This window comes from Sorex fumeus, unplaced genomic scaffold, assembly GCF_029834395.1.
Source record: "Sorex fumeus unplaced genomic scaffold, SorFum_2.1 ptg000045l, whole genome shotgun sequence".
In the NCBI taxonomy this organism is placed as follows: Eukaryota; Metazoa; Chordata; class Mammalia; order Eulipotyphla; family Soricidae; genus Sorex; species Sorex fumeus.
The window spans coordinates 20,776,946-20,804,151 of NW_026606102.1; the positions used below are offsets into that span (position 1 = coordinate 20,776,946).

At 49.7% G+C, this 27,206-nt stretch overlaps 2 protein-coding genes across 2 annotated transcripts in view; both read left to right on the forward strand.

The window, feature by feature from the left end:
• PDXDC1 (pyridoxal dependent decarboxylase domain containing 1) overlaps nt 1-25,939 on the forward strand; it is a 168,995-nt gene extending 143,056 nt beyond the window's left edge. The window contains exon 24 of the transcript XR_008793605.1: nt 25,929-25,939. The gene's annotated coding sequence lies outside the window, so the exon portion shown is untranslated. The remainder of the gene's footprint in view (nt 1-25,928) is intronic.
• The window catches only part of PARN (poly(A)-specific ribonuclease), a 114,406-nt gene continuing 91,585 nt past the window's right edge, over nt 4,386-27,206 (forward strand). The window contains exons 1-8 of the mRNA XM_056122375.1: nt 4,386-4,481; nt 4,789-4,866; nt 5,808-5,887; nt 6,467-6,534; nt 6,620-6,701; nt 13,706-13,766; nt 24,678-24,843; nt 25,657-25,722. Of these exons, the coding sequence (XP_055978350.1) occupies nt 4,463-4,481; nt 4,789-4,866; nt 5,808-5,887; nt 6,467-6,534; nt 6,620-6,701; nt 13,706-13,766; nt 24,678-24,843; nt 25,657-25,722 (620 nt within the window). The 5' untranslated portion in view covers nt 4,386-4,462. The remainder of the gene's footprint in view (nt 4,482-4,788; nt 4,867-5,807; nt 5,888-6,466; nt 6,535-6,619; nt 6,702-13,705; nt 13,767-24,677; nt 24,844-25,656; nt 25,723-27,206) is intronic.

Genomic DNA, 27,206 nt, shown 5'->3' on the forward strand with positions numbered 1-27,206 from the left:
CTCTCGGAGAGCCCGGCAAGCTACCGAGAGTATTTGATATGCCAGACACAGTAACAACAAAGTCTCCACTGGAGACGTTACTGGGCCCGCTCGAGCAAATACAAAGTTCAATTTGCAGTAGTAAGAGTTTTTTCCTTCTTGCAGCTTGGTCCGTTGAGAACCGCGGATCTGTTCATCCTTTGGATTGCTCCCCAATTGCCCCACCCCTACTACTTTTGACGTTGACCGAAGAGGAAGAAGATCGATAATGTTCTGTGCTGGCGTGTAGGGGACCGGGTGAGCAGGGCATGCGGTTCAGTGGCATTGGGCACGTTCACATTGTTGTGCAACCCTCTTCAGTATTTTCCCGTCTTGCAGAGGAAACACCCCCTTCCCCCGCCCATCCCATCACACAGCTTTGTTTCAGGGCTACTCTGGAGAAGTCAGAATGCCTGTGACACCTTCGCTTTTTAATAATAGATTTCAGGTTTATAAGTAGTTTTCTGGCAAAACAAGTGACTATCACTAGAGGAGAGGGCATGATGTCCCTAATGTTGTGCCAAGTTCCAGATCTCCAATCGACGAGAGACCGAGGCCACACACCAAATGCAAAAGCAAAGGAACTTGATCACTAGCCAGAGCCAGCGCTAGCCCGAGCCAGGGTCCAAGTCTCATCCAACGCAGTGGAGTCCTGTCAAGGACCCCGACTCCAAATCACAAGCGGTTTATATAGGGTTCAGAGTTAAGCAATTGATAGACTGGTCTATTTTTAGCGTCAGCCCTATTACAATGATGGTCAGCATTTAGGCAATGGTTAGCAACAGTCTCTAAGGAGGGTGCAGTGACCCCTCATGACCAGCCAGATCCAACTGCCCAATTTCTTATCTTGGCAGATAAACTCAACGGGGAGTTTAACCAGAAACTGCTAGTCCTGCTCGGGGGAAACAGCTGAGGCTTAGTTGAGACTTCATGGCATGAGATTTGGCTTCACACAGGTGTGAGCAAATGCAATCCTTGAGCTAAGAATTCTGGGCCAGGAGAGGGGCTGTGGTGACAGACAGTGAATAGGGCACTTGCTTTGTGCACAGCCAATCTGGCCTTCAATCTCTAGCCCAAAAGATCCCTGAGCCTGCCAGGAGTGATCGCTGAGCACAGAGCCAGGATTAGGATTTGAGCACCCCAGTACGGCCCCCCACAAAATAATTAAAAAAATACTGAGGCAGGAGAGGTAGTAAGAGTTAAGACAATTGAGTGATTGCCTTGCTGCAGCCAGTTTGATCTCTGGCACATGCCTGGTCTTGGGAGCCCCAGTAGGAGTGAACTTGAGCACAGAACTAGGCAGGAGTAAGCCCTGAGCACCACAAGTGTTCCACCTCCCAGCTATCCTCAACTGCCCACCCTGCAAATGAAATATTTGGGTGTAGGCTAGTTCAGGGCTTAAGGTACTTGCCTTGTGTGAACCCATTTATTATTTATTTATTTATTTTGGGTCACACCTGGCGATGCACAGGGGTTCCTCCTGGCTCATGCACTCAGTAATTACTCCTGGAAGTGCTCGGGGGACCATATGGGATGCTGGGGATCAAACCCGGGTCGGCTGTGTACAAGGCAAATACCCTACCCACTGTGCTATTGCTCCAGCCCCCCACATTTTTTTAGTACAAACTTAAAACCTAACCAGAGCATGGTTTTTGTTGTTGCTATTGTGTGTGTGTGTGTGTGTGTGTGTGTGCATGTGATTAATCCCAGGGTCTCATACATGCAAGGTCTGTGCTCTGCTGCTGAGCTGTATCCCCAGCCCCCAGAGCATGGCATTTTTCAATCTAGGTTGGTCGAATGCATAGATATGGAACCACAGATACAGAGGTCTGGCTATACCTACTCAAACCTTTGTTTTCAATAATTGTTTTTTTTTGTTTGTTTGTTTGCATTTGGGACCCAGGATTTCCTCCTGGTCATAGGACTTAGTCCTGGCTCTGGACTCAGGGATCACTCTTGGCAGGGCTCAGGGGACTATATGGGATGCTGGAGATAGAACCTGGGTCAACCATATGTCAGGCAAGTCCCCTGCCCACTGTACTATGGCTCCGGCCCTCTATTTTGTGTGTGTGTGTGTGGGGGGGGGGTCACACCTGGTGATGCTCAAGGATTACTCCTGGCTCTGCACTCAGGAATTACTTCTGGCAGTCCTTGGGGGACCAATGGGATGCTGGAGATCAAACCTGGGTCAGTGGCAAGGCAATTGCCTAACCTGCTGTGCTCTCTTCTTTGGCTCCATCTGGCCCTCTAGTGTTTTGTTTTTGAGCCACACCAAGTGTGGGGAGGTGGTTGTGCAGCTTCCTGAGAGGTGTTGGGTGGAGGCAGGGTGTCACTCCTGACCAAGTTGGGAGTGGGAACTGTTAAGTGCCGGGTACTGGACCATTTACTTCTGTAGGCAAAGCCTTCATTTCAACCCTTCGGTCTATTCTTCCTGCAGACAATTCTGTTTTTAATTTAGGAGCCACCATTCTCTTTTCCACAGTGGCTGTACCTTTGACCTTTTCACTGGCCATGCACAGAGATCCCAATTTATTGTCTAATGGGCATGAAATGGTATCATAATTTTTAGCGATGTGAGCATTTTTTTATAGATTTGTAGGCTTTGCAGATATATCCTCTTTGGAGATGTTTGTTCAAGTGCTTTATTCTTAAATGGGATTGCTTATTTTTGACTTGCTGAGTTGTATAAATACATAAAATATTGAAGATAAATTGTTATTTTTTATTAGAACTGGATTTGCAAATGTTTTTCTCATTCTATAGAGTGTGATGAATAGTGCTTCTGGATACATGCTTTAATTTTCTCAAATTTTGATGTAGTCTATCTACTTTTCTGTTTATTATTGCTGTGCTTTTGGTGTCTTATTTTAAAAAATCACTTAATCAGTCTCATGAAACGTGTTTGTTTGGGGGTCACACCCAGTAATGCTTACTCCTGGCTCTGTGCTCAGGAATCACGCCTGGCAGGTCTTTGGGGACCTATATGTGGTGCTAGGGATTGAATCTGGGTTTGCTGTGTGCAAGGCCAGGGGCTCTACCTGCTGTGCAGAGCTAGGAATGAGTGGTGAGAACAGTTGTGAGAACAGTGTTGAGTTGTGAGAACAGTGGTGAGAACAGTGGCGAGAATCAGTTGTGGCTCCACTCAGTCCCGCAGCAGAAAAAAAAAAGGGCCGTGCTGAGGGAATCAGGATCACATTAGGGTATGGGCTGCTGCCAGGCATTGTGGCCTCAGGTCTGCAAGGCAAGACCTCTATCACTGAGTTATCTCAGTCACTCTGTCATTTCCTTTCATTTTTTTTTCTTTTTGGGCCAGACCTGTGCTTAGGACTTAACTCCTGGCTTTGAGCTCAGGGTTCACACATGGGGGGCTCAGGACCATAAGGGACTACATGTGGGACAGGGGATCGAAGTTTGCCGTCCATGTGCAAGACAAACACCTCATCTACCTACTATCTCTCCAGCCCTTAAATTTATATTTTGATTCCAGGCACCATGATTTACAATTTTTTGTCACCCCCCCCCCCCCATTTGGGCTCCACTCTTAGGGCTTACTCCTAATTCTGCGCTCAGGAATCACTCACCGACACCCCCGAGCAGACTCAGGGGACTATCCTGGGTGGAGGAACAAACCCAGCTGCTGTGCTATTCTCAGGCCTCGACTTATAATACAAAACTTGTAATACTTATAATAAACCCTATAACGGCAGGGTTTGGTGCGTACGATGCTCCAACGCCACCTCCAACGGGGTTCTCCGCCCTTCTTCTTTTTGCCACTCTAGGCCGGCCGTGCTGAGGGGTCTCTCCTGGCAGGGCTCGGGGGACCCTTGCAACCGGGGCCGGCCACACGTCACGGCAAGCACCCGCCGTACCCCGATCACCCGGCGCCTCCTCCCGCCTCCGCTCCGCCAAGCGCCTGCCTCGCTCTCGGCAGCAAGGAGGCTCCTGTTTCCACGCGGCGAGCTCGACCCCGACCTGCCTCCCCGCTACCTGCCCAGGTAGGTCGCACAGAGAGTGGAGACGTGCGTCCGCTCTCCGTCACCGCCTCCCGCCTCCCCGCTGGGACGCGGCCCGGAAGGCACGCCGCGCGGACGGACCGGTCCAGCTGGGAAGACTCCGCAGGCCGGAGGCGCGCCCGCGCCAGGCCCCGCCCCTCCAGCGCCCGGCCCCGCCCCTCCAGCGCCCGGCCCCGCCCCGGGCCCGCCCGCCGCGCCGCCCCTTTCCGGCGGGCCCCGCCCCCGAGGCGCCCCGCCCCCGAGACGCCCCGCCCGCCCTCCTCCGCGTCCGGCCCCGCCCCTGCCGTGACGCCGCGCACGTGACGCGCGCCGGCGCGCGCTGTTTCCGGAAGTCGCCGCCGCGGTCTGGGGTGCCGCCGCGGCGCCGCGCGACTCGCCAGCGGAACGGCCGAGGCGGGCCCCGGGCGGGCGGCGCGGGCCCTCGCGGCGGGATGGAGATCATTCGGAGCAGTGCGTGCCCGCCGCGCGCCCCCGACCCCGCGCCCCGGCCCCGGCGCGCGGCCCAGCCCGCGGCGGGCGTGAGGCGGCGCGCCTCCTGGCGGGTGGGCCCGCGCCCGCCGCCCGGCTTTTCCCATCGGACGCGCGGGCGCCGGGCTGGGCCCTGCCCCGCGACGCCGAAGGGTCCCGCGAGCCCCCGCGGGGACTCGACCCTGCCCCGCCGGGTCCCGCGGCGTCCCCGCGCGCCCGTGCAGCCCGGACCCGCCTCCCCGCCCCGCGGGCCCGGCCGGCGCTCAGCTCCTTCTCTGTTTCCCCGCAGATTTTAAGAGCAGCCTCCCCAAGGTGTACCAGGCCATCGAGGAGGCCGACTTCTTCGCCATCGACGGGGAGTTCTCGGGTACCCGCCCCGCCCCGGCCGGCCGCCCCCGTCTCTCCGCCCCCCCGCCCCCCGCGGTCTTGGGCCCTTGGGTGGCGGCGGGGCGCCCGGCAGGAGAGGGGCTGCCTCTTCAAGCACCCTCCACGCGAGCGCCCCCTGCCCGGGCAGCGCGTGGGGGAGCGGGTGGGCACCCCAGGGGCTCAGGAGGGAAGATGGGCGTTTTGGGGAGGGGCGGGGGTGATGGTTTGGCTGCCACCTCTGCGTGGCCCGTTGCCCCGGGAAGCGGGCGGGTGCGGGCGGGTGCGGGAATGGCACCGTGTGCGGCCTGTGGGCCGTTGTTTATTTGGGGGCCCACCGTGATGCTAAGAGGGCTGCTCCCCAGTTCGTTGTTCGGGGCTGGGGGACCCAGGGTTCCGGCATACTTCAGCCCCTCCAGCTGTCTACCACTCTACACATTTTATTTTTATTTAGTTTTTGCTTTTTGGGTCACGCCTGGTGATGCACAGGGGTTACTCCTGGCGCTGCACTCAGGAATTACTCCTGGTGGTACTCAGGGGACCATATGGGATGCTGGGAATCGAACCCGGGTCTTCCGCTTGCAAGGCAAACGCCCTACCCGTTGTACTATCACCCCAGCCCCCACCTTCACACATTTTAAAATGATTTATTTTCCACATCAGTGGCATTAAGTGCATTCATGGAATCACCCTTAACAGCCTGGCTCCAGAACTTGACCCATTGAGAAGTGACGCTCCATTTCTTCCCTCTCCAGCCTCTCAAGACCGTTATTCATATTTCCATGAGTTTTACTACTCTGGGCACCTCCTATTGTTTTTTGAGGGGGTGTTTCTATTTTTTTTACAGAAGTAAAGCACAGATCCAGGGAGTAAGCCCTGAGCATCCTGGGGTGTGACCCAAACCCCCTCCCCCTCAATTTTTTTTCTTTGTTTCTTCAACTCTAGGAATCAGTGATGGACCTTCAGTCACTGCATTAACAAATGGTTTTGACACTCCAGAGGAAAGGTATCAGAAGCTTAAAAAGGTAAGACAGAGGGCTGGAAAAATCTTCCTTTCCTCTGTGTTGCTCTTCCTTATATTGGATCACAGATAATAAAATTTACCTTACGTATTAACTTCTCAGCCCGTGCATATGAAGTGATATTTTCGTGCTACCCAAAACAGCAAAAATAATTGTTGGATGGAAGATAGGAATGGCGTAGTATTTCCAGTGTTAATTTGACTAATTGATGGAAGATAGGAACGGCGTTGGCACCCCCAGTAGCGCTCTGAGGACCTTGCTCGCAGGGTCCAGGATTGAACTTGGCTCTCAAATGCACGCGTGCATGTGCTGTCCCAGCCCCTTGAGCCATCTTGGTCCAGTTTAGTCATTTTGAAATGGACCTGCTTTGATGCCCTGTGGGCGGGGAATGGAGACATTGGGAAAAAAATTAAGAAATGTATGTCAGTGAATAATGCTCATCAGTAATCTGTAACCTCTTCTAAGTGGAAGTACTCTGCCAGAATCTACTTGGGTAGTCTAAAAGCCCACACGGTTCAGGCTGGTCTTGCTCACGTCTAATCATCAGCTCTCTTTGACACAAGTTTTATCTCTCCTTTTCAGCATTCCATGGACTTTTTGCTGTTTCAGTTTGGCCTTTGCACTTTTAAATATGACCACGCAGATTCAAAGTAGGTTGTTTTGACCAGGCTGGGGATTCTTTTGTGGCCGCCTTGTATGACTCTCTTAAGTCTCCTTTAATCTTGTTTTTCTCAGGTATGTAACAAAATCATTCAACTTCTACGTTTTCCCGAAACCCTTCAACAGATCCTCACCAGATGTCAAATTTGTTTGCCAGGTTTGTCGCTGAGTTTTCTCCTTTTGTGAATTGCTGAGGGGGGTGCAGAAATGACAAGCCAGAGTTCTCTCTGAGATTAAGCTCCACCAATGACTTCGGGTGCATCATTTCACTTCTGTCTGATCTTCAGTTTTAGGGTGATAAGAGGAGAACTTTGCCCCCCCCCCGCTAAAGAATAAAAATGAATCCAGCAGTGAGAGAGAGATGGATTTTAACATGAACTGTATTCTTAGTAAAACTGAATTTGAGCCCTTTTCTCAATATAATGTAGTTGTATTTAAGGTTTTAAGCATGTACATATATATATATACACACACACATACACACACACATATGTGTCACTTGTATCACTTGTCATCCCCTTTCTCATCGTTGCTCATCGGATTTGCTGGAGCGGGTACCAGTAATGTCCCCATTCGTCCCTGTCATGTGCTAGTATAGCCCAATGGCATCTGCTAGCTTCAGGAACACAAAGAGCCTCAAACTGTTCATTTAGGGTCCTTTTTTTTTTCCTTTTTGATTCACACCCAGCAGTGCTCAGGGGTTACTCCTGGCTCTGCGCGCAGGAATTACTCCTGGCGGTGCTGGGGGAACCATATGGGATGCTGGGAATTGAACCCAGGTTGGCCGCATGCAAGGCAAACGCCCTACCCGCTGTGCTGTCACTCCAGTCCTTATTCAGGGTCTTGACGAAGTCTGACCATTTTGTAGGTGGGCGGCCAGGCGTTCTTTTGGAAAAAAAATAGAGATATATTCCCCCCCCCCCCATTTGGGTCCATGTGGTGCCAGGGGCTGAACAGGATTCGACAACATGCGTGGCAAATGCCTTATCCTCTGTACTATCTCGCTGATCCCCCTTTCTTTTGGTTTGTTTTGTGACACCACCAGATGTGTTTCAGGCGCTTCTTCAGGCTTAGTGTTTGGGGGCGCCATGTGGTGCTGGGGCTCAGGCCTGGGCCTCCTACATGCAATGCATATACATAGCCCTTTGAGCCATCTTCCTGGCCCACTGATACTCACTATTCTCGCTCCAGGGGCCGGAGAGATAGTACATTGGTATCCTGGCATCCCATATGGTCCCTTCAGTATCGCCAAGAGTGATTCCTGAAAGGCAGGAGTAAGGTAACCTTCAGCCTTGCCAGGTGTGTCCCCAAAACCAAACCAAACCAAAAAACCCAGCCTACCAACAGAAAAAACTATAGCTCTGAATTGTTCTGTAGATGAGGACTATAGGCTTCTCTCCATGCCAGTTGTCCTTGCATCTCCCTCCAGGATAGAACTTTATTTCCTGAAAAAAGCCTGAATGTGTGTGTGTCCTCTCCTAGAAGAGAGACTCCCGAAAGAACTCAGGGACAAATGTGTGATCCTTTCTTCAGCTTCCTTTACCACCTCGGAAAGCCAGGGTGGATCACAGACGACTGACTCTGTCATTGTTTTTGTGTTATTGATTGTTGTTTTATTGTTGTTTTCTGTTGTTATGGTTTTTGCCTTTGGGCAATACCCCGTGATGCTCAGGGGTTACCCCTGACTCTGCACTCAGAAGTAACTCCTTGCTGTGCTGGGGGTACCATATGGGATGCTGGGGTTTGAATCCTGGTTGGCCGTGTGCAAGGCAAATGCCCCTCCTGCTGGGGCCTCAAAGATGACTCTTTCCTCCTCTGGAGGTGAGAGCTAACTTTGTGATCCCACAAGGTTCACCTGACGCCATCCCCATTGTAGTGTGGTTGAGACACAGTAAATACGTTTCCCCTCAGCCCTTTTGATTATCTGTTATGTGGGTAAGTGGTATGTGGATTGGTGGCCCGGGCTTTGTGATTAAAGATAAGTGCTAATCTTTTCTCCCTTATAATCCTGGGCCCCAGATTCTCTCCCTGTAGCATCATTAGATCTCTCTTTTTTTTTCTTTTCGGGTCATACCCGGCGACGCACAGGGGTTACTCCTGGCTCTGCACTCAGGAATTACTCCTGGCAGTGCTTGGGGGACCATATAGGATGCTGCGATTTGAATGCGTGCGTGACAAACGCCCTACCAGCTGTGCTATTGCTCCAGCCCCTAACTAGATTTCTTGAATCTTGCCAGTCTCATCCTTCTCTGGCATCTAAGGGGAGATGCAGTTAAGAAGGCCTGGAGGGGAGACATGAGGAACTGAGTCACACCATGTTCCTTCTGCAGTAATGCAAGTGGCAAACCAGTGATAGAGTTCATCGCTCTGGGGTGGAAAAGTAATGGAGAATGTAATGTTGGTCTGTTTGTTCAATTTGGTAAATCAACCAGACTTGGTTTTTTTTTTTAATCCTGAAATCACATAACAGTTTTCTTTACCAGTCATTTTCTTAGTATTGGTGATGTCAGTGGTATTATTTTGATACTCAGAGAAAAATAGACTGGAAATTTGTGTGAATTTAGTTTTCCAGCAGTACCAGTAGAAGACAGTTATTTACAGTGGGGTTCAGGTTTTAACAATCGTTAATTGCATGAATGCCACTGTAATTAACCTCTGGGTTAGTAGTTAGCATTCAGGTTAATTACAGTGGGCTTCATGTTTCAGCACAGTAGAAATCAGAGCCCTCAGGGATGAGAGTGTGTTCTAAAAGATCAACACAAATAAAGGGCTGGGAGATAGTGGAGAGATAGTGTAGACAGAGAGGCAGTGTAGATAGTCATTTCCCCCCTCCCCACCACGCCAGCCCTCCAGAAATGATCCCTGAGCACAGAGCCAAGAGTAATCCTTGAGCACCGCTGGGTGTGGCCCCAGATAAAACAAAGCAACAGTCACACACTAGAGTAGTAGTACAGTGGGGAGGGCATTTGCCTTGCACACAGCAAACCTGGGTTCGATCCCCGGCACCCCATATGTCCTCCAGCACCTCCAGGAGTGATCCCTGAGTGGAGAGCCAGGAGTAAACTTCATGTACCGGTGGGAGTGCTCCAAGAACTTAAAAAAAATGCTTTTGGGAAATGTCTTAGAAACAGATCAGAAGAACTTTAGCCACTGTCCTGAGCCATAGTGTGGCTCCACCTGGAATAGTCAGAGACCCCAGGCACTCTTTTTTTTTTTTTTATGTAGGAGTACTGTTGTGGGCTGGAGCGATAGCACAGCGGTAGGGCGTTTGCCTTGCACGCAGCCAACATGGCCGATCCCAAGTTTGATTCCTCCGCCCCTCTCGGAGAGCCCGGCAAGCTACCGAGAGTATTCGATATGCCAAACACAGTAACAACAAAGTCTCCAATGGAGACGTTACTGGGCCCGCTCGAGCAAATCGACGAATAACGGGAGGACCGTGACCGTGACCGGAGTACTGCTATTTGTTCAGCCACTGATTAGGCTGATTGAATTGTGCACGAACTCCACCATGGCAGCTACTCTTTACAGGAAGACCCAGGCTTGCTTCTTCAAGCCTGTGTTCTCCTTCCAACATGTATCTGTCTCTTGGCTTGCTGGTAGACTGGCCTGATCTGTCTCTGTGTTTGATTTTTTTTTTTTTACCCTGGAGAAGCCCGTTTTCTCTCTCCAACACATTTTCTTTCTCTCCCCTCACGTCTTTCTAAGTAAATTTTATTCACTAAAACTACCTTGCTTGGGGGCTGGAGCGATAGCACAGTGGGGAGGGCGTTTGCCTTGCATGCGGCTGACCTGGGTTCTATTCCCAGCATCCCATATGGTCCCCTGAGCACCACCAGGAGTAATTCCTGAGTGCAGAGCCAGGAGTAACCCCTGTGCAATGCCGGGTGTGACCCAAAAAAGAAAAACAAAACAAAACAAACTACCTTGTTTCTGGGGCTGGGGTAGGACGTCCAGTGGGTAGGGCGTTTACCTTGCACACAGCCGACCCAGGTTCGATTCCCAGCATCCCATAGGGTCCCCCGAACACTGCCAGGAGTAACTCCTGAGGCAGGTCCAGGAGTAACCCCTGAGCATTGCCAGATGTGACCGAAAAGCAAAAAGAAAAAAAATGCTAATAGACTTGAGGACGGGATAGAGTAATTCCTCTGATGGAGCAAGGCATGAAAAACTACAATTATCTATAGTCTAGAAATGTGAAACAAAGGGTTTAAAAATACAGTGCCCTTGTGCAGTGCACTGATAAATGTGTCTGAATTTTCTCCTTTAGTCCCCACTTAAAATGCCTTTTTGTTTTAAAATCCTGTGTCTGCTACTGGGTGGTGTCTTGGGAGGGAATTAGTTTCTAGATTTCATCAGCAGGGAGTTGAGAACTTTGTGTCCAGTCAGAATCACATTTAAAAAACTTGCATCACCCTGAGCACTGATAGGATCTGAGGGTAAAGCACCTTAGTGTGTTGTTTGGCGCGTGTCTGGGTACCAGTAAGGCACTTCTACGTGGGGCCGGCAGGGAGGGACGGGTTGACAGAGTTCCACCCTCTGGGGAATGGTTTCCCTGGTGGCATGGTCGGCAACGGGCACGGTAGCACAGTCTTTATTTCTCTCTCTTCTTTTTTGCTTGAACTTTGAGTTGAATTCATGGACGGTAATATGTGGAGCCGTGAGCAATCAAAATATTGCTGCTGTTTACAAAGTGAAAAATGAGATTCTTTCTCTCTTTTTTTTTTTTTTGGTCACAAAGTGCCTGGAAGCTACTTGTGGCAGTGCCCAGTGAGTGAGGCATGTGCTCTGGCCCTATCAGCTCTTTTCCCGTCAGATACTCCCTTCTTGTTTGGGGGCCCCCTGCTGGTGCTCAGGGGACCATGTGTCCCGCTGAGACACTGTTGGGGGGCCTCCCACATGCAAAGCATTCACTCAGCCAGCTCCTGAGTTACTCTCTGTTTCATTCCCTTTTGTTTTCCTTCCTTTTTATTTGTGTGTTTGTGGTGTGTGTGTGTGTACATGGGCCTGTGCCTGCAGGTAATGTCTAAATACATGCATAATTTTACCTTTTGTCTTCAGTATAAAATCTTGATTGTCATAGTTGATATAAATTGCATTTTTTAGTTTTCATATTTCATGCTATGGATATGATAGCACAGCGGGTAGGGCGTTTGCCTTGCACACAGCTGACATGACTGACCCAAGTTCGATTCCTCCGCCCCTCTTGGAGAGCCCAGCAAGCAACCAAGAGTATCTCGCCCGCATGGCAAAACCTGACAACCTGACATGGCAAAACGTGACATATTCGATTTGCCAAACACGGTAACAAGTCTCACAGTGTTACTGGGCCCTCTCGAGCAAATCGATGAACAGTGGGAGGACAGTGACAGTGACAGGATATGTATAATTCATTTAATTAGCATTTGGAAGCTTTGCATTATGTCCTCATTTAAACAATGCTGTAGTTCACTTCAGGGCGCAGTGTATATAGGACTGTTTTGATTTTGTTTTTTGATTTTTGGGGGGCCGAACTCAGAGGTACTCAGGGCTTATTCCTGGCTCTGTGCTGCTCAGGGATCACTGCTGGTGGCCTTGGGGAACCAGATGGGACATGGGGATTAAATCCAGATCAGTTGTGTACCACGCAAGTGCTCTATCCACACATTTTCTCTCGGCTCCAATAGGAATATTTCCCCTTTTGTTGGTTGTTTGTTTTGGAGCTGCAGTCAGTGATGCTCAGTGGTTACTCCCTGCTCTGCATTCAGAAATTACTCCTGCAGTGATCATATGGGATGCCAGGCATTGAACTTGAGTTAACCTAATGAACCTGAGTCACCCTACCCACTGTGCTCTCTCTTTCGCCCCAATATAGGAATTTTGATGTGGGCCACATCTGGGAATGCTCAGGGCTTACTCCTGGTTCTGTACTCAGGAATCACTCCTGGTGGTGCTCGGGGGCCATATTGGATGCCGGACATCTAACCTAGATTGGCTCTGTGCAAGACAAATGCCCTATACACTGTACCATCTTTCTGGCTCAGGAGTATTTTTTTATTTTTATGCTTTTTGGGTCACACCTGGCAATGCACAGGGGTTACTCCTGGCTTTGCACTCAGGAACTACTCCTGGTGGTGCTCAGGGAATCATATGGGAGGCTGGGAATCAAACCCCAGTTGGCCACATGCAAGGCAAGCGCCCTACCGCTGTGCTATCACTCCAGCCCCTGGAGTATTTCTTTAGGGTAGAGCAGGGATATTGGTGACTCTTAGGACTTAGGCATTTAAAATTTTGATGAAATGGGCTGAGAATGTTGGATTTTAGTCTCAGCATTGCCAAAATTTTAATTTTTGATAGATGCCTTAAGTTGCCTCCCAGATGGCTGTGCTCATCTCTAGAATTGTGGAAGTGGCACATTTAGGAAATCAGAGGTAAACCACAAGCAGACTGTTGTCTTAGAGTTTTTAAAAAAATGATGGCTAGAAATACGAAGAATAAATTGTGCCATTTTAATTGTTTTCAAGTGGCTTTAAAGTTTAATGACATTAAATACATTATGTAACCTAAAGGGCATATAATTTGAATAGGAAATATAGCTCCAAAGGGAGTAGACTTATTTCTTCTTTTTTTCCCCCCTCCTTTTTTTTCCTGTTTGTATATTCCTTTTTCTTTTGGTTGTGCCAGGGATTATCCCCAGGCGCTGGAACCTGGGTCAGCCACGTGCATGGCAAGCACCCTACCCACTGCTTTCCCCGACTCCCTGGCCCTCTTACTTGACCCTGAGTGTGAAAAAATTATCCAGCTAAGATGTTGGGTTTTGAGAGTCTGATTTGGAAGGGCTAATTGACTTAATTTGCACTTGTGAACTATCCTCTCTTGAACCTGAGATGATATAAATCGATTTTATGCCTATTTCTAGTCTCTAGTCAGTATAGCAGTCAGGCAAGTACCCTGCCCGCTGTACTATCTCTCAGGCCCCATGTGTATTTTTTTTTTAATCTATCAAGTAGAAGAGTCCAGATAATTGAAGTAAACATGGACTGCTTGGTGGCCTTGAATCAGGACACCTTTGACGTGCTGTGTCTTTGTCAGATTACTTTGTTGTAGCTCGGCTGGAATCATTGCTTTCCGTGCTTGTTGCTAAAACCACCCAAACGTATGTTCTCTTTTCTCTTGTTTCAGAGCTCGAGCATTGACTTTCTGGCGAGCCAAGGCTTTGATTTTAACAAAGTTTTTCGCAATGGTAAGGTGATCCGTGACTTTGCTTTAGAGCTTACCAGTGTCTAAAGAATACTTTTTGTTTCTGTTATCTGAAATGGAATTGCAGAGTTCCAGCACACCATGGGCAGCCTTTATGTCTTGTGGGTTTTTGGTCTTGTTTTATTTTGATTTGGGGCCCTGCCTTACAGGGCCTAGGGTTCACTCCTGGTGGTGCTTCGCAACAGGGATCACATTGTGGGGGCAGACCAGGGATTGAACCCAGGTTGCCACTGGCAAAGCATCCCACCACCTGCTGCAGCATCAGAGTGGTTTGGTTTTTGTTTCTTTGGAGCCACATCTGGCAGTGCTCAGGGATTACTTCTGACTCTGCACTCAGGAGCCACTCCTGGCAGTGCTGGGGGAGCATATGGGATGCCTGGGATCGAACCGGGTTGGCTGCGTTTAAGTCGATGCCCTCTAGGCTATCTTACTGCTCCCCCATATGCAGCTTTAGAGTGGTTTTTTTTTTTGCTTTTTTTGGGTCATACCCGGCTATGCACAGGGGTTACTCCTGGCTCTGCACTCAGGAGTTATTCCTGGCGATGCTCAGAGGACCAGATAGGATGCTGGGAATCGAACCTGGGTCGACCACGTGCAAGGCAAACACCCTCCACACTGTGCTGTCGCTCCAGCCCCAGCCTTAGAGTTTTTAAAAGTCCTTGGGGTGCTTTTTTGGGTGTGTATGAAAACCCGGTCAACCATGCACCGAACTGGAGCCTGAGTGTGAGTTCCTTTAGTTCTAACGAGGCCTCTTGGGCAAGCGCTTCAACCCCTGTACTCTCTGTCCAGCCCTGTGAGCACCTGGTTTTATTCAGTGGGTTTTAGTTTTCTTCGCTGCTCACGTGACTTCTTTCCTGTTCGGTCATGAGGTGAGTAGCAGATTCCTTGAGAAACTGGCTGCTTCTCACTGGGCACTGAAGAAAACCTCGACATCCCGTTGGGCCGCGTGCTTTCCCCGTCCCCTCTGTCACTGTGGTGCCGGTGTCCAGACGCCCCATTTGTTTGGTTGCAGTGCCGTGCCCATGCGTTAGTTGTGGTACCTGTATATCCCTTTCCTGGTTTTAGTGCTTTCTTGGGGTCCCACATTTTGCTGTGGCTCTGGGATGGTGCTGGGCACCGACCTCTTGACCTCACTGTGGGACAGGCTGGTTGTCCCTGAGTGGGCCGCAGTCCCCCACCTGGCACTTGTTCAGTCACTGGTGATGGAGTCTCGTGGGAGAGGAGTGTGTGGGGGCTGCACGGTCGGCACAGATGCTGGGGTGAGGTGTGAGCATTGAGCACCCCGGGTGGGACCTGTGCCACCTTGGGCATCTGTCCCTCCACACTGCTGCGCAGTGTTCCTCCGGGGTCTGGGTGGCGGCAGCCGTGGGTTCTGGGTCCGAGCAGGGCTTTCCTTCCATCCTTAGATCCTGAAAGGCTTGGGGGGGCTCTCCCTGGAGAGAGTGCCTCCTGCTCTCCCAGCGAGTACCAGCGCTGCGAGGTCTGGAAGCCTCTCTGGCTCCACGGGCCGGGCTTTGCTGGGTGGACGTGGGAACCGAGCAAACGTGGGTACCCGCCAGGCGAGGAGGCAGGATTCTCGCTGAGCCGAGCTGAGCCTCCAGTCGGTTCTCATGTGGAACAGCGTGAGCTCCTGACTGAGGTCGGGAGCTCTGGCCGGCTGCTTCCTCCCAGCTCTGCTGGTCTGTATCTTTGTTCCTGTGGATGATCTTGAGTTTGGGAAATACTGAAAAAAGGGTTTTGGATGCCCAAACGGCATAAGAGAATGGGTCAACCAGTTGGGCAATATGACATGGGTGTTAGGTTTTTGTTTTCTTTCTGAGTCACATCTGTGCTCTGGGGCTGCTCCTGGGGGAACATGCTTTGTACTCCGGGGGCTCCCACATACAAAGCTCATACCCGGCCCCTTGAGTCCTCTCCTGGCCCCTAGCCAGGCTCTTAGGGCTGTATCATTTCTGGTCTGATGGTTTCATCTTCATCAAAGGAGAAGAAGTGGAGTATGCCGCCACCTCATGAGTTTATAGTCAGACCAAGGGCCAGGAATGCTTTCTTGTCACCGGCTCAGGGCTGCAGACCGCCTGTCCTGGCCACGACCAGTTCCGGCTGGCACCGATGCCCTTCAGTCTGCTCTGACCCTTCGCTTCTCCTCCTCGTGTGCAGAGCCTCCGGAAATGCCAGACCCTTTTCTCCCCTTTTCTCCCAGCATTCTTCTTAGCAGTGCCTCTGACTTCTTTGTCTGAAGAGAACCTGGGACTCCTTGTTCCCTGGCTCCTTCCCTCCTCCCCCCACTCCCCTGGGGCCCCCTGCCTGGACTCATTTCCTGATTGGAAGAACAAGGACACCTGGTTGGTGTCCAACCCTTCGCTTTTTGTTTTTGTGTTTTGCCACATCCAGTTTTGCTCAGGGGTTCCTCCTGGCTCTGCACTCAGGAATTATTCCTGACAGTGCTCTGGGACCATATTCCCATATCGAGGATCGAACCTGGTTGGACACATGCAAGGGAAGTGCCCTACCAGCTGTACTATTGCTCGAGCCCTTGTATTTTTAATTTTGATTTGTTTTTGGTTCATGCCCAGCTGTGCTTAGGGTTTTGTCCTGGCTCTGTGCTCAGGGATCAATCCTGGGGTTGATCGAACCCAGGTTTACCAGGTTTGTAAGGCAAGCATCTTATCTGCTATGCTATCAGATATGCGATCTCTCTGGTTCCAAAAATCCTTTTTCTAGGGGCTAGAGCGATAGTACAGTGGGGAGGGCATTTGCCTTACACGCAGCCGACTCAGGTTCAATCCCCAGGCATCCCATATGGCCCCTCAGACACCACCAGGAGTCATTCCTGAGTGCAGAGCCAGGTGTAAACCTTAAGCATCTCTGGGTGTGACCCAAAAATTAAAAAAAACCCCAAAAACCCCCCAAAAATCCTTTTTTAAATGTAGAAATTTTATTTCCTGCCCATTGTCTGTTTTTCTCCACACCTCCCTCCGCATTTCACACTCCTCTCCAGTGAAAATAGATGCTGCTTCATATTTTCACCGCCAAATCCACAAGGGTACCCCAAGTCTGGCTCCAACTTGTGTCTCTCCTTTCCGTGTGTGTGGGGGGGGGATAGGGGAGCCTTGTGTTGTTCAAGCCCAGCCCTGTCTTCTCCATTGCCCTCCTTTCTCGAATTCTTTCGCTCTCTCTAGGTCATTCCCAGCAGTGTTGTAAATATGCTGATTTGGGGGCCCCCACTGCTCCCTAGCAAGCGCTCAGGGTGCTGCAGGGCTGTCCCCCTGTCCTTGGTCTCGCCTGGCAGGCCTGGTGATGTCATGCTCTTCTGACCTGGCAGTGATTGGGCAGGAGTGCGGTGCTGGGACTCATACTCGGGGCCTCGTGTGTGCCAGCAGGTGTCCAAACATGCTTTGAGGAGCTGCTCAGTGCATTCCAGGCCGCTGTTTCTTCCTTTCTCTCACAAAAGGAAATCAGTCTGTGGATTTGAGGGGAAGGAATTGGCATCTGTAGCTTCCCTGTCCTTGAACTTCCATTTGGCAGTTTCTTCCATCGTGGCTGTAGTCAGTGTTAGCAGACACAGGCGTCCTCGGAGACTGTTTGCTGCAGATAACTCCAATACGGTTTGCACCCAGAGTTCTCTCAGCTGTCGCTTACAAAGCAGGGATTTCTGATTATCCAGTGCATTGACCCAGAATGGACTGTCCCACCTGCTCTGCTGTGCTATTACCACGTTACAGATCACAAATACACTTTTCCATGACTGCAATAGAATTAACTTCTATCATCATTATCCTTTCTCTCGTGTGATTTCATGTTCACAAATGGTATTCTGAGGGAGGGTCTGTCGAGTTCTCCCCGCCTCCTGGGCAGAACTCCTCAGGGGTGCCCAGTGTGCTGCAGACTGAACCAGGGTTGGCCGCGAGGCAGTACTTAAAGAGTGCCTTACTGTGTAATCACGCGCGCCTGGGAATCTCACGCCTCTCTCTTGCTGCCTGCGTTCAGTGGTCTGCAGCCGCTTCCCCGCCCGGGACTGCCGAGGCCAAGGGCGGATCACAGCCAGGCTGGTTGGGGATCAGTCGCCGTTTATTCCGTTCTCCCCATGCGCCTGTTCCAGGCTCACTCAGCTCCCCATTCCCGTCTCCACCTGTCCCCCTTGCTCATCAATCCAGGCTCCTTGCTCCCCTCTCCATCTTGGTCTCTAGTCTCTCTCCAGTCTCCCCAGCATTGGGGGTAGCACAATCAACATATCAAAACCCTTCCTGATCACCGGTCAGACTCAAGGGCAGAAATACCACCGAGGGGTTTTCCTCCTTTCCGTAGTCATAATCAGTATCTTAATTCTACTTTTTTTTTTAGTGTAGGAGTACTGCTATTTATTCAGCCACTGATTAGGCTGATTCTTAATTCTGCTTGTTAATATTAGTTATTTTGTATGGACACAGTAAGAGATACATTAAGATTGTGGGGTGGCTCTCCTGGGAACATCTCGCTGTAGATCTCAAGACTACAGTGCTCAGGCCAGATTAATCTTTCCTAACCCTAGCAGGCCCCAACCAAGGCCTTACTGGGGCCACTCTCCACACACTTGGATAAGCCTCAGACATAACAGAACTGGCAGAGGAACCCAGGTGTGTGGGACCCGGGGCTGAGATCTCCAAGCCTGCACGGTTTGGGACTGGACCTGTCAGTAGCTAGACAGTTACACCCTCCAACTGCCGTGTAACCCCAACAAAGGCCAGGATCCAGAGATTATCACAACAAGCTCCCGGGAGAGCACAAGGCAGAGTCTCCTACCCTGTGTCTGACTATCCTCGCCAGGGCCCAACAGCTGAAGACCTGCAGGCCCCAACCAAGGCCTTACTGGGGCCACTCTCCACACACTTGGATAAGCCTCAGACATAACAGAACTGGCAGAGGAACCCAGGTGTGTGGGACCCGGGGCTGAGATCTCCAAGCCTGCACGGTTTGGGACTGGACCTGTCAGTAGCTAGACAGTTACACCCTCCAACTGCCGTGTAACCCCAACAAAGGCCAGGATCCAGAGATTATCACAACAAGCTCCTGGGAGCGCGGGGCCTGCGGCCGCGCGACTATTTATTTACTTTTCTCTAAATTTTCAGGGTACCTTAAATATCCTTAAATATCCAACCTGCACAGCAGAGCCTGGCAAGCTATCCGTGGTCTATGCCAAATAGACCAAATTGATATGCCAAATCCAGTAATAAATGGATCTCATTTCCCTAACCCTGAATATGCAGAGTCGAGAAGGATATGGAAGGAGAGGCTGATAAAACACCAAGGCAGACATAGGCTACCAAAACGCAGAAAAACAAAAATGATTGTCTGTACTTTTAATGCTCGTACCCTGGCATCTGCTGCATCCATTGAAGACCTTATGGTACAAGCACGAAAGATCAAGTACGACATCATTGGTCTGACCGAAACGAGAAGACATCAATTCCATCATGCTGTTTTGGACACTGGAGAAGAACTGTTCCTTGGAACATGTGATAAAAGAGGCGTCGGTGGTGTCGGTATCCTTGTCAACACAAACTTAGTCACGAGCATTGATTCATTTGAATGCCTAACAACCCGAATCGGACGATTACACTTGAATAAATGTGGCTCACTACCGGCAGTTTCTATCTTTGTTGTCTATGCACCAACATCCAGTTATGGTGAAAGAGAAACTGAGAAATTCTACATGGAGCTGGAGAAATTCTATAAAGAAGATCACACCTTCTACAAGATCATTGTCGGTGATTTTAATGCCAAGATAGGACCAAGAAGATCAGTCGATGAACTCCACATCGGAACCCATGGCCTGGAATGGAACGAACAGGGTGACAGACTGTCTGAGTTCATCATGTCAACCAAAACCTTCCATGGTAACTCACAATTCCAAAAGGCTGAATCTAAACGTTGGACATGGGAGTCTCCCGATGGACGGTTCCACAATGAAATAGACCACATCATATTCAATCGGCGGTTTTGCCTAACCGATGTTGCTGCTGTCCCAAAATTCCAAACGGGATCAGACCACCATCTTCTTCATGCAAAATTCTACCTCACAGAACGAGGAGAAAAGAATGCAAGGTTTAAGAAGAGGACTCCCAGAACAACCACCAACTGGGAACTCTTTGGCTCTGTTGCGGCAACATGGGAAGATGCCGTCATTGACAACATTGATGAGGAATACGATCGAATGATTCAGCACCTCCATGATTGTGCAAGGAATGCCAAGAGAGAGATAACCACAAAAAACCGTCTTTCTTCGAACACTCTTGAACTTATTCGCCAACGTGGCTTGGCACGTGCCTCAGGCAACCACAAGCAAATGTCCGAACTGGCAAAACAGTGCAGAGAAGCCATCAAGGATGACCTCAAAAACAGGAGAGCAGCAGTACTGGTAGATGCAGCAGAAGCTGGGAAAAACATTCGTAATGCCCGCCTGTCCTTCACCAACTACAAAACCAAGATGACTGCCCTCCGACATCATGATGGATCTATCACATCTTCCAGAAGGGCAATGGAGAAGATTATTCATGACTTCTACTCAGATCTCTTTAATAGCCACATCCACTTGCCCACATACCACATACCACATGATGGATATGTCGTTCCCAATGTTCTCCCTTCCGAAATCCAACATGCCATCTCGTCGGTAAAGAAACAAAGAGCATCTGGCCCAGACAAGATCAGACCTGAACACCTGAAGAACTTACCATCAGTACTCATCAATACATTGGCTCGACTCTTCACACGCTACCTGTCTGAATGCAAGGTTCCATCCCAATGGAAAACCAGCAAGACTGTACTACTATACAAGAAAGGAGACATCCACGACATTGGCAACTATCGCCCAATCTGCCTATTGTCTGTCATCTACAAACTATTCACTTGAGTCATCCTGAATAGGATTAGCAGAACACTAGATGAAGGACAACCATGTGAACAAGCTGGATTCCGAAAAGGATTCAGTACCATCGACCATATCCACACAGTAACCAAGCTCATTGAGGTATCTCGGGAGTTCAAGATGCCACTCTGTCTAACGTTCATTGATTTAAAGAAGGCCTTTGATTCTGTTGAGACGGAAGCGGTCATAGAAGCCCTAGCCAATCAGGGCGTACAAACTCAATACATCAGGATCCTTCGTGAGCTCTATTGCGGATTAACTACCAAGATCTCACCATTCTACAAAGAAGTAATCATCCATATCAAGAGAGGGGTTCGGCAGGGTGATACCATTTCACCAAAACTCTTCAGTGCCACCCTCGAGAACATCATGCGACGACTGGAATGGGAAAACATGGGAGTGAAGATAGATGGTCGGCAACTACACCACCTCCGCTTTGCTGATGACATCGTTCTAATAACACCAAACATCAACCAAGCGGCACAAATGCTGAACGACTTTGACCGTGAATGTGGAAAGGTCGGACTACAGCTGAATCTTGCGAAGACAATGTTTATGAGAAACAGCCTTGTTCCTGACGCTCCATTCGCTCTCAACGGAACCACCATCTCCGAATGCAACAGTTATATATACCTAGGTCGAGAAATCAACATGATGAATGACCTGGCACCTGAGTTGCGCAGGAGGAAGAGAGCGGCTTGGAATGCCTTCAAGAGCATTGAAGAAATAACTAAAAGGACAAAGAACCTCCAGCTACGAGCACATCTCTTTGATTCCACTGTTCTTCCTGCATTAACATATGCCTCAGAGACCTGGACCCTACGAAAACAGGATGAGAACACTATTCGGGTCTCTCAAAGAGGAATCAAAAGAACTATGCTTGGAATATCACGATTCACTCAAATGAGAGATAGAATCCGGAGTTCTGATCTTCGTCAACGCTCAAGAATCAGGGACGCTGTCTCATTTGCCAAGACATCAAAAATCAGACGGGCTGGACACGTAATGAGGTTTATAGACAACCGCTGGACTAGAGCCATTACTGATTGGATTCCACGAGACATCAAAAGATCACGTGGACGCCCACCTATAAGATGGTCAGACTTCTTCGTCAAGACCCTAAATGATCGGTTTGAGGCTCTACATGTTCCTAAAACGAACAGATACCATTGGGCTACGCTAGCACGCAACCGGGATGAATGGAGACGTTACTGGCACCCGCTCGAATAAATCGATGAATAACGGGGATTAAGTGATTAAGTGAACCCTAGCAGTGTCCTAATTCAGTTGTTACTTTTTGGATCATGACAGAATTTGTCCACGACCGTGCTCTTATAGTTAAGTATAGTATTATGCTGCTTTGGCCCATTTCGATGCCAGGGTAGCTCATAGCTTGCCCTGGGTCCATCCAGTCCCACATCTGTACCTTGCTTTTGGGGTGCTAGGAAGTAAGGGCAACTGAGGCTTAAGTCGAGAGAACAGATGCAGATGCCCAATGCCCGGAAGTGAATATCATTCAGAATCAATTAACTCCCAAGTTACAAAAGCATAGCATTAACTGTCTTACAGTGTCCATACAAAAAGGACATTGCTTGGAATTAACTATGCGCAAAGGACTTGAGAAGAGAAAAGCAGTATTCAAAGGTTAACAGAGTCTGATTAGGAGTTAAAGGTGATTGACCAGATGTGGAAGCAGAGCACAAAGAAAGAGATTACAGATAAGCACAGAAGAATGGGAGCACTGTAATGGGAGTAATCCAATAAACCTAAGCTCCCAGTGGTGAGGCAGAAAGGACAAATCAATGTTATCCTACACCTTACCTGTTAGACTTAATTTTTTTTTTCCCTAAAAGATCTTAAGTTTCAGTTTCTGGCTTCTCAACATCAAGCAGGATGCATCTCTGTTCATTTTAGACCTCAGGGCCTTTAGAACCCATACACCTGGCACCCTGTAAGTGCTAAATATTTGTAGGAAGAAGGATGAACAAGTGGCTTAGATTTTGGCTGATTAAAATGCATTTTTTGGGGAGGGGCGCTACTCTCAGATGCTCAGGGGTTCTTCTTGGTGGTACCATATAGGATGCCAGTGATTGAATCTAAGTGCAAGGCAAAAGCCCTACCTGCTGTACTATTGCTCTGACCCCAAGATTAAAACACTTTTTTTTAAATGTAGGAGTACTGCAATGTATTCAGCCACTAGATTAGCTGATTGAATTGGGCATGAACTCCACCTTACTGTTTTTTTCCATTTTTTATAATTTTATTTATTGAATCCCCGTGAGAGCAGTTACAAAGCTTTCGGGTTTAAGTCTAGGTCATACAATGAAACACGCATACCTTCACCAGTGCCTATTCTCCACCACCAATAACCCCAGTATGCCCCCATCCTGCACCCTCCCCCTCCCCCTACATATGGGGTAGATAATTTCCACATTATTCTCTCTCTACTTTGATTACATTCAATATTTTGACACCAGATCCACCATTATTATTTGGGATTTTACCCCAACACTCAGATCTGCTGAAAAGGCAACAGTAGATAATTAGTTTTCTATTGCTGGTTATGAATAACATATGGTGTTGCGTGGCTGCAGTAGTGGCCGTGCGATTTTGGAATTCTGAAATTTTAACAGTTAAATCTGGAGGGATTCTGCCAAAACCTGCTGGGTTTCGAGATTTGTTCCTGAGTCTCTGGGATCATGGCCGTTGAGCAGCTTGATCAGGAGCCAGAGAGGCCGTTTGTGGGTGATGACTTGGGGTCTCGTTGGGGGCGGGAGGAAAGGGCCGACTCCACCCCCATCCCATGAGGCCTCGCATGTCTTGTCACTGCGGGCCCAAACCTGACTGTCCAGTGGCCTCTGGAGGATGACCGTCACAGGGCCGCCAGGGGGAACAGGCCAAGGCATGAAACCTATTCATTCCCACCTGGGGTGGCCCAGTGCTGGTAACCTGCTGCAGGAACAGGACGCATTTCTGCCAAAAGCCGCTGGGTTCCGAGATTTGCTCCTGAGTCCCTGGGATCATGGCCATTAAGCGGCTTGATCAGGAGCCAGAGAGGCTGTTCGTGGGCGGTGACTTGGGATCTCGTTGGGGTGGGGAAGAAGGGGCCGGCTCCACCCCCTTCCCGTGAGGCCCTGCGTGTCTTGTCACTGTGGGTGCAAACCTGATTGTCTAACGGCCTCTGGAAGATGGAGGCCATTGAGCCGCCTAGGGGGAGCAGGCGGAGGGACAATACCCTTTTCCCCCTGGGGTGGCCTAGTGACAGTAACCTACTGCAGGGTCCGGACGCATTTTTGCCAAAAGCCACTGGGTTTCTAGATTTGTTTCTGAGTCTCTGGGATCATGGCCATTAAGCAGCTTGATCAGGAGCCAGAGAGGCCGTTTGTGGGTGATGACTTGGGGTCTCGTTGGGGTGGGGAGGAAAGGGCCGGCTCCACCCCCATCCCGTGAGGCCCCACGTGTCTTGTCACTGTGGGCCCAAACCTGACTGTCCAGTGGCCTCTGGAGGATGACGGCCACCAGGCCGCCAGGGGGAACAGGCCAAGGCACGAAACCTGTTCCCACCTGGGGTGGCCCAGTGCCGGTAACCTACTGCAGGGACCAGACGCATTTCTGCCAAAAGCTGTTGGGTTTCGAGATTTATTTCTGAGTCTCTGGGATCATGGCTGTTAAGCAGTTTGATCCGGAACCAGAGAGGCCATGCCTCCAATTACATAGCTGAGCCGGAGGTGGTTTGTGGGTGTGTCTCCCACATACCTAACTTTTGGCCGTTTACTTTCTTGGTAAAGTTTCCCCCACGTTTTTGGGGTCTGGCCAAAGGCACAGCAGCAATTTTGGGGTATCTGGAAGTTTGAAGGCGCCATCAGGCCGCTGATGCACTCGCCTCACAGGTATCACGGATTGTTGTGCTGGCAGCACCATAGCCCCTAAAACACTTTTTAATGCTGATCAGTGACCCTGCTAACATATTCTTTTCACAATTGTGTTTAGGAATTCCATATTTAAATCAGGAAGAAGAAAGGCAGTTACGAGAGCAGTATGATGAGAAGCGCTCCCAGTCCAATGGTGCAGGAGCTCTCGCGTATGTTTCTCCTAATGCTTCCAAATGTCCCGTAATGATTCCCGAGGATCAGAAGAAGTTCATTAACCAAGTGGTGTAAGTTTGTGCCAGAGGGAGGCCAGTGTGTGCCTGTTGTGTGTGTGCTAGGACTGACTGCTGTGTCGCACACGGACGGTGCATGCACAGGTGTGACTTTGTGGGTAGCAGAATTGAATGGTGTCTTTAGGTCGTGTGTAAGTTGCAGATGGAGGGGGCGTGTTGTGTTTGGACGTGTGCCCCCATCCCTGGGAAGGAGGTCATCTCAGCAAGTGGGCAGAGCTTCCACGTGCCCTCAGGCACTGATAACCACGGTCACTGTTCCCTGAGACGGAAGCATAAAACAGGCCCTTCCAGATACTTGCAGCCTGTTCTCTGGCACTGATCTTTTCAGTAAGCATATTGTCTTTGGGGGGTTTTTGGCTTTGCTTAATTTACTTGTTAGTGTAGCTGCCTTACTCGGAAAGCTAAGGTTCAAATCCCTTAGATGTAATGACTTTTGAGGAGCCCTTGAGAAGTTGTTGCAAACTGATCAAAGACAACAACATGCCAGAGTTATTTTTCCTTTCACTTCTTCTCAAAAAATCTTGGACCCCACCCAGTGCTGTTTGGGGCTGCTTCTGACGGTGCTCAGGGATCGGCACCCAGCCTGCTCCCCGCGGGGCACGTTCTCCAGCCCTCGCAGCCGTCTCCTGGGTCCCCACCGAGTCTCCTTTCAGCTGGTGAGCTGGATGTTAGGACATGACCCGATAAAATCACAGCCCTAAGTGTCCTTATGTCTAGATTCGCTGTTGAATGTGATTGTGGTGTTTGTTGATGAGTTCTCTCCCGAAAGGTATTGATCATACTTTTATTCTGATTCTTATTTCTCAGAGAGAAAATTGAAAATTTATTGCAGAATGAAGAAAACAAGAACTTAGATTTAGAGCCGTGTACTGGGTGAGCTACCCTGAACGTTTTCCCTTTTTCTTTTTCGGGACAAGTAAATGGTTCTCGGCCTGTGCTGTTCTTGGTCTTTTAAAAACACCTTCAGAAGTAGGCTTTTTATTATAGGTATATTTCCAAGGTGTAAGGGTAGAGTTGCTTTATTTTACTCTTTTTGGGTTTTGGGGCCAAACCTGGGAGGGTGTGAGTGTGCTCGGGAGTGACCCCCGGCATGTAAGCACTGATCTTAGTGCTAGCACGGTGGGGAGTGGCGGTGTATCCGGACGCGGACTCGAAGGAATGCTTTGTTCTGTCCTGGAGGAGAGAAAGACCATTGTGCAACTGTGACTAAAGTTATGCTTCAGAGTGGTAGAGCTGTTTTAGCTTTAAGGAACTTCAGCATAATACCTGAGGAACATACAAATGTTTTGTCTTTTGTTTTGTCTTTGGGCCACCCCGCCGTGCTCAGGGCGTACTCCTGGCTCTGTGCTCCTGGTGGAGCTTCGGGCACCACATGCACTGCCGGGGATCGAAGCAGGTTTGCTGCGAGCAAGGCAAGACGCCTGCCTGCCGTAGGGTTGCCTCCAGCCCCATCCCTGAAGGTGCTGGAAAAGAGGAATTCACTTTGTGGTTCCTTCCATCCTTTTCATTTCTCTCTGCAGTATAAAACAACAGCAGCAAAAACCATGTTTCAAAGAAACGTAGCAAACACTAGCCTTTTCTCTGGTTTTGTAACTGGTTTCTCAAAGTGGCATTATCTCTCTACCTTATTATTTTTTAAACGTCTGTCTGCATCATTTTAAAAGTTTATTTTATTTGTTGGTTTTTGGGCCACACCTGGAAGTACTCAGGAGACCAGGCAAGGCAGTCACCTTAATTTCCGTATAAGCTCTCTTGCCCCTGTTCGTTTGCTTTAAACTCTTCATGCGGGGATCTTCGGCCTTTTTACGTCCCACACACTGGGCCCTGTCCTGCGTACTGGTCTGTGGACTGGCACTCAACCCTGCGGGAGACCAGTGACTTTTCAACCTGTCAATTCCTGCGGGTGACTGGTGATTGGAGAGAACTGTTTCATCTGGGCTAGGAAGGAATATTTTGAATAGGCTAGAACTTTGCTATTTATTTATTTATTTATTTTTGGTTCACACCTGGCGATGCTCAGGGGTTACTCCTGGCCCTGCACTCAGAAATTACTCCTGGAGGTGCTCGGGGGACCATATGGGATGCTGGGAATCGAACCCGGGTTAGCTGCGTGGAAGGCAAACTCCTGACCTGCTATGCTATCACTCCAGCCCCAAAACTTTGCTGTTTCCTAAAATAAAGACAGTATAAAACTTTTACTGTTATTACTGTTGTGTGTGTGTGTGTGTGTGTGTGTGTGTGTGTGTGTGTCTGGTGCTGGGCGTTGAACCATGATCAAGCCTAAGGGCCTAACAAGCGGTTCTCAGTGGTTCTCAGCTGCCTGGCTGATGGTGGAGGCCAGGGCCTGAGACTGCCCA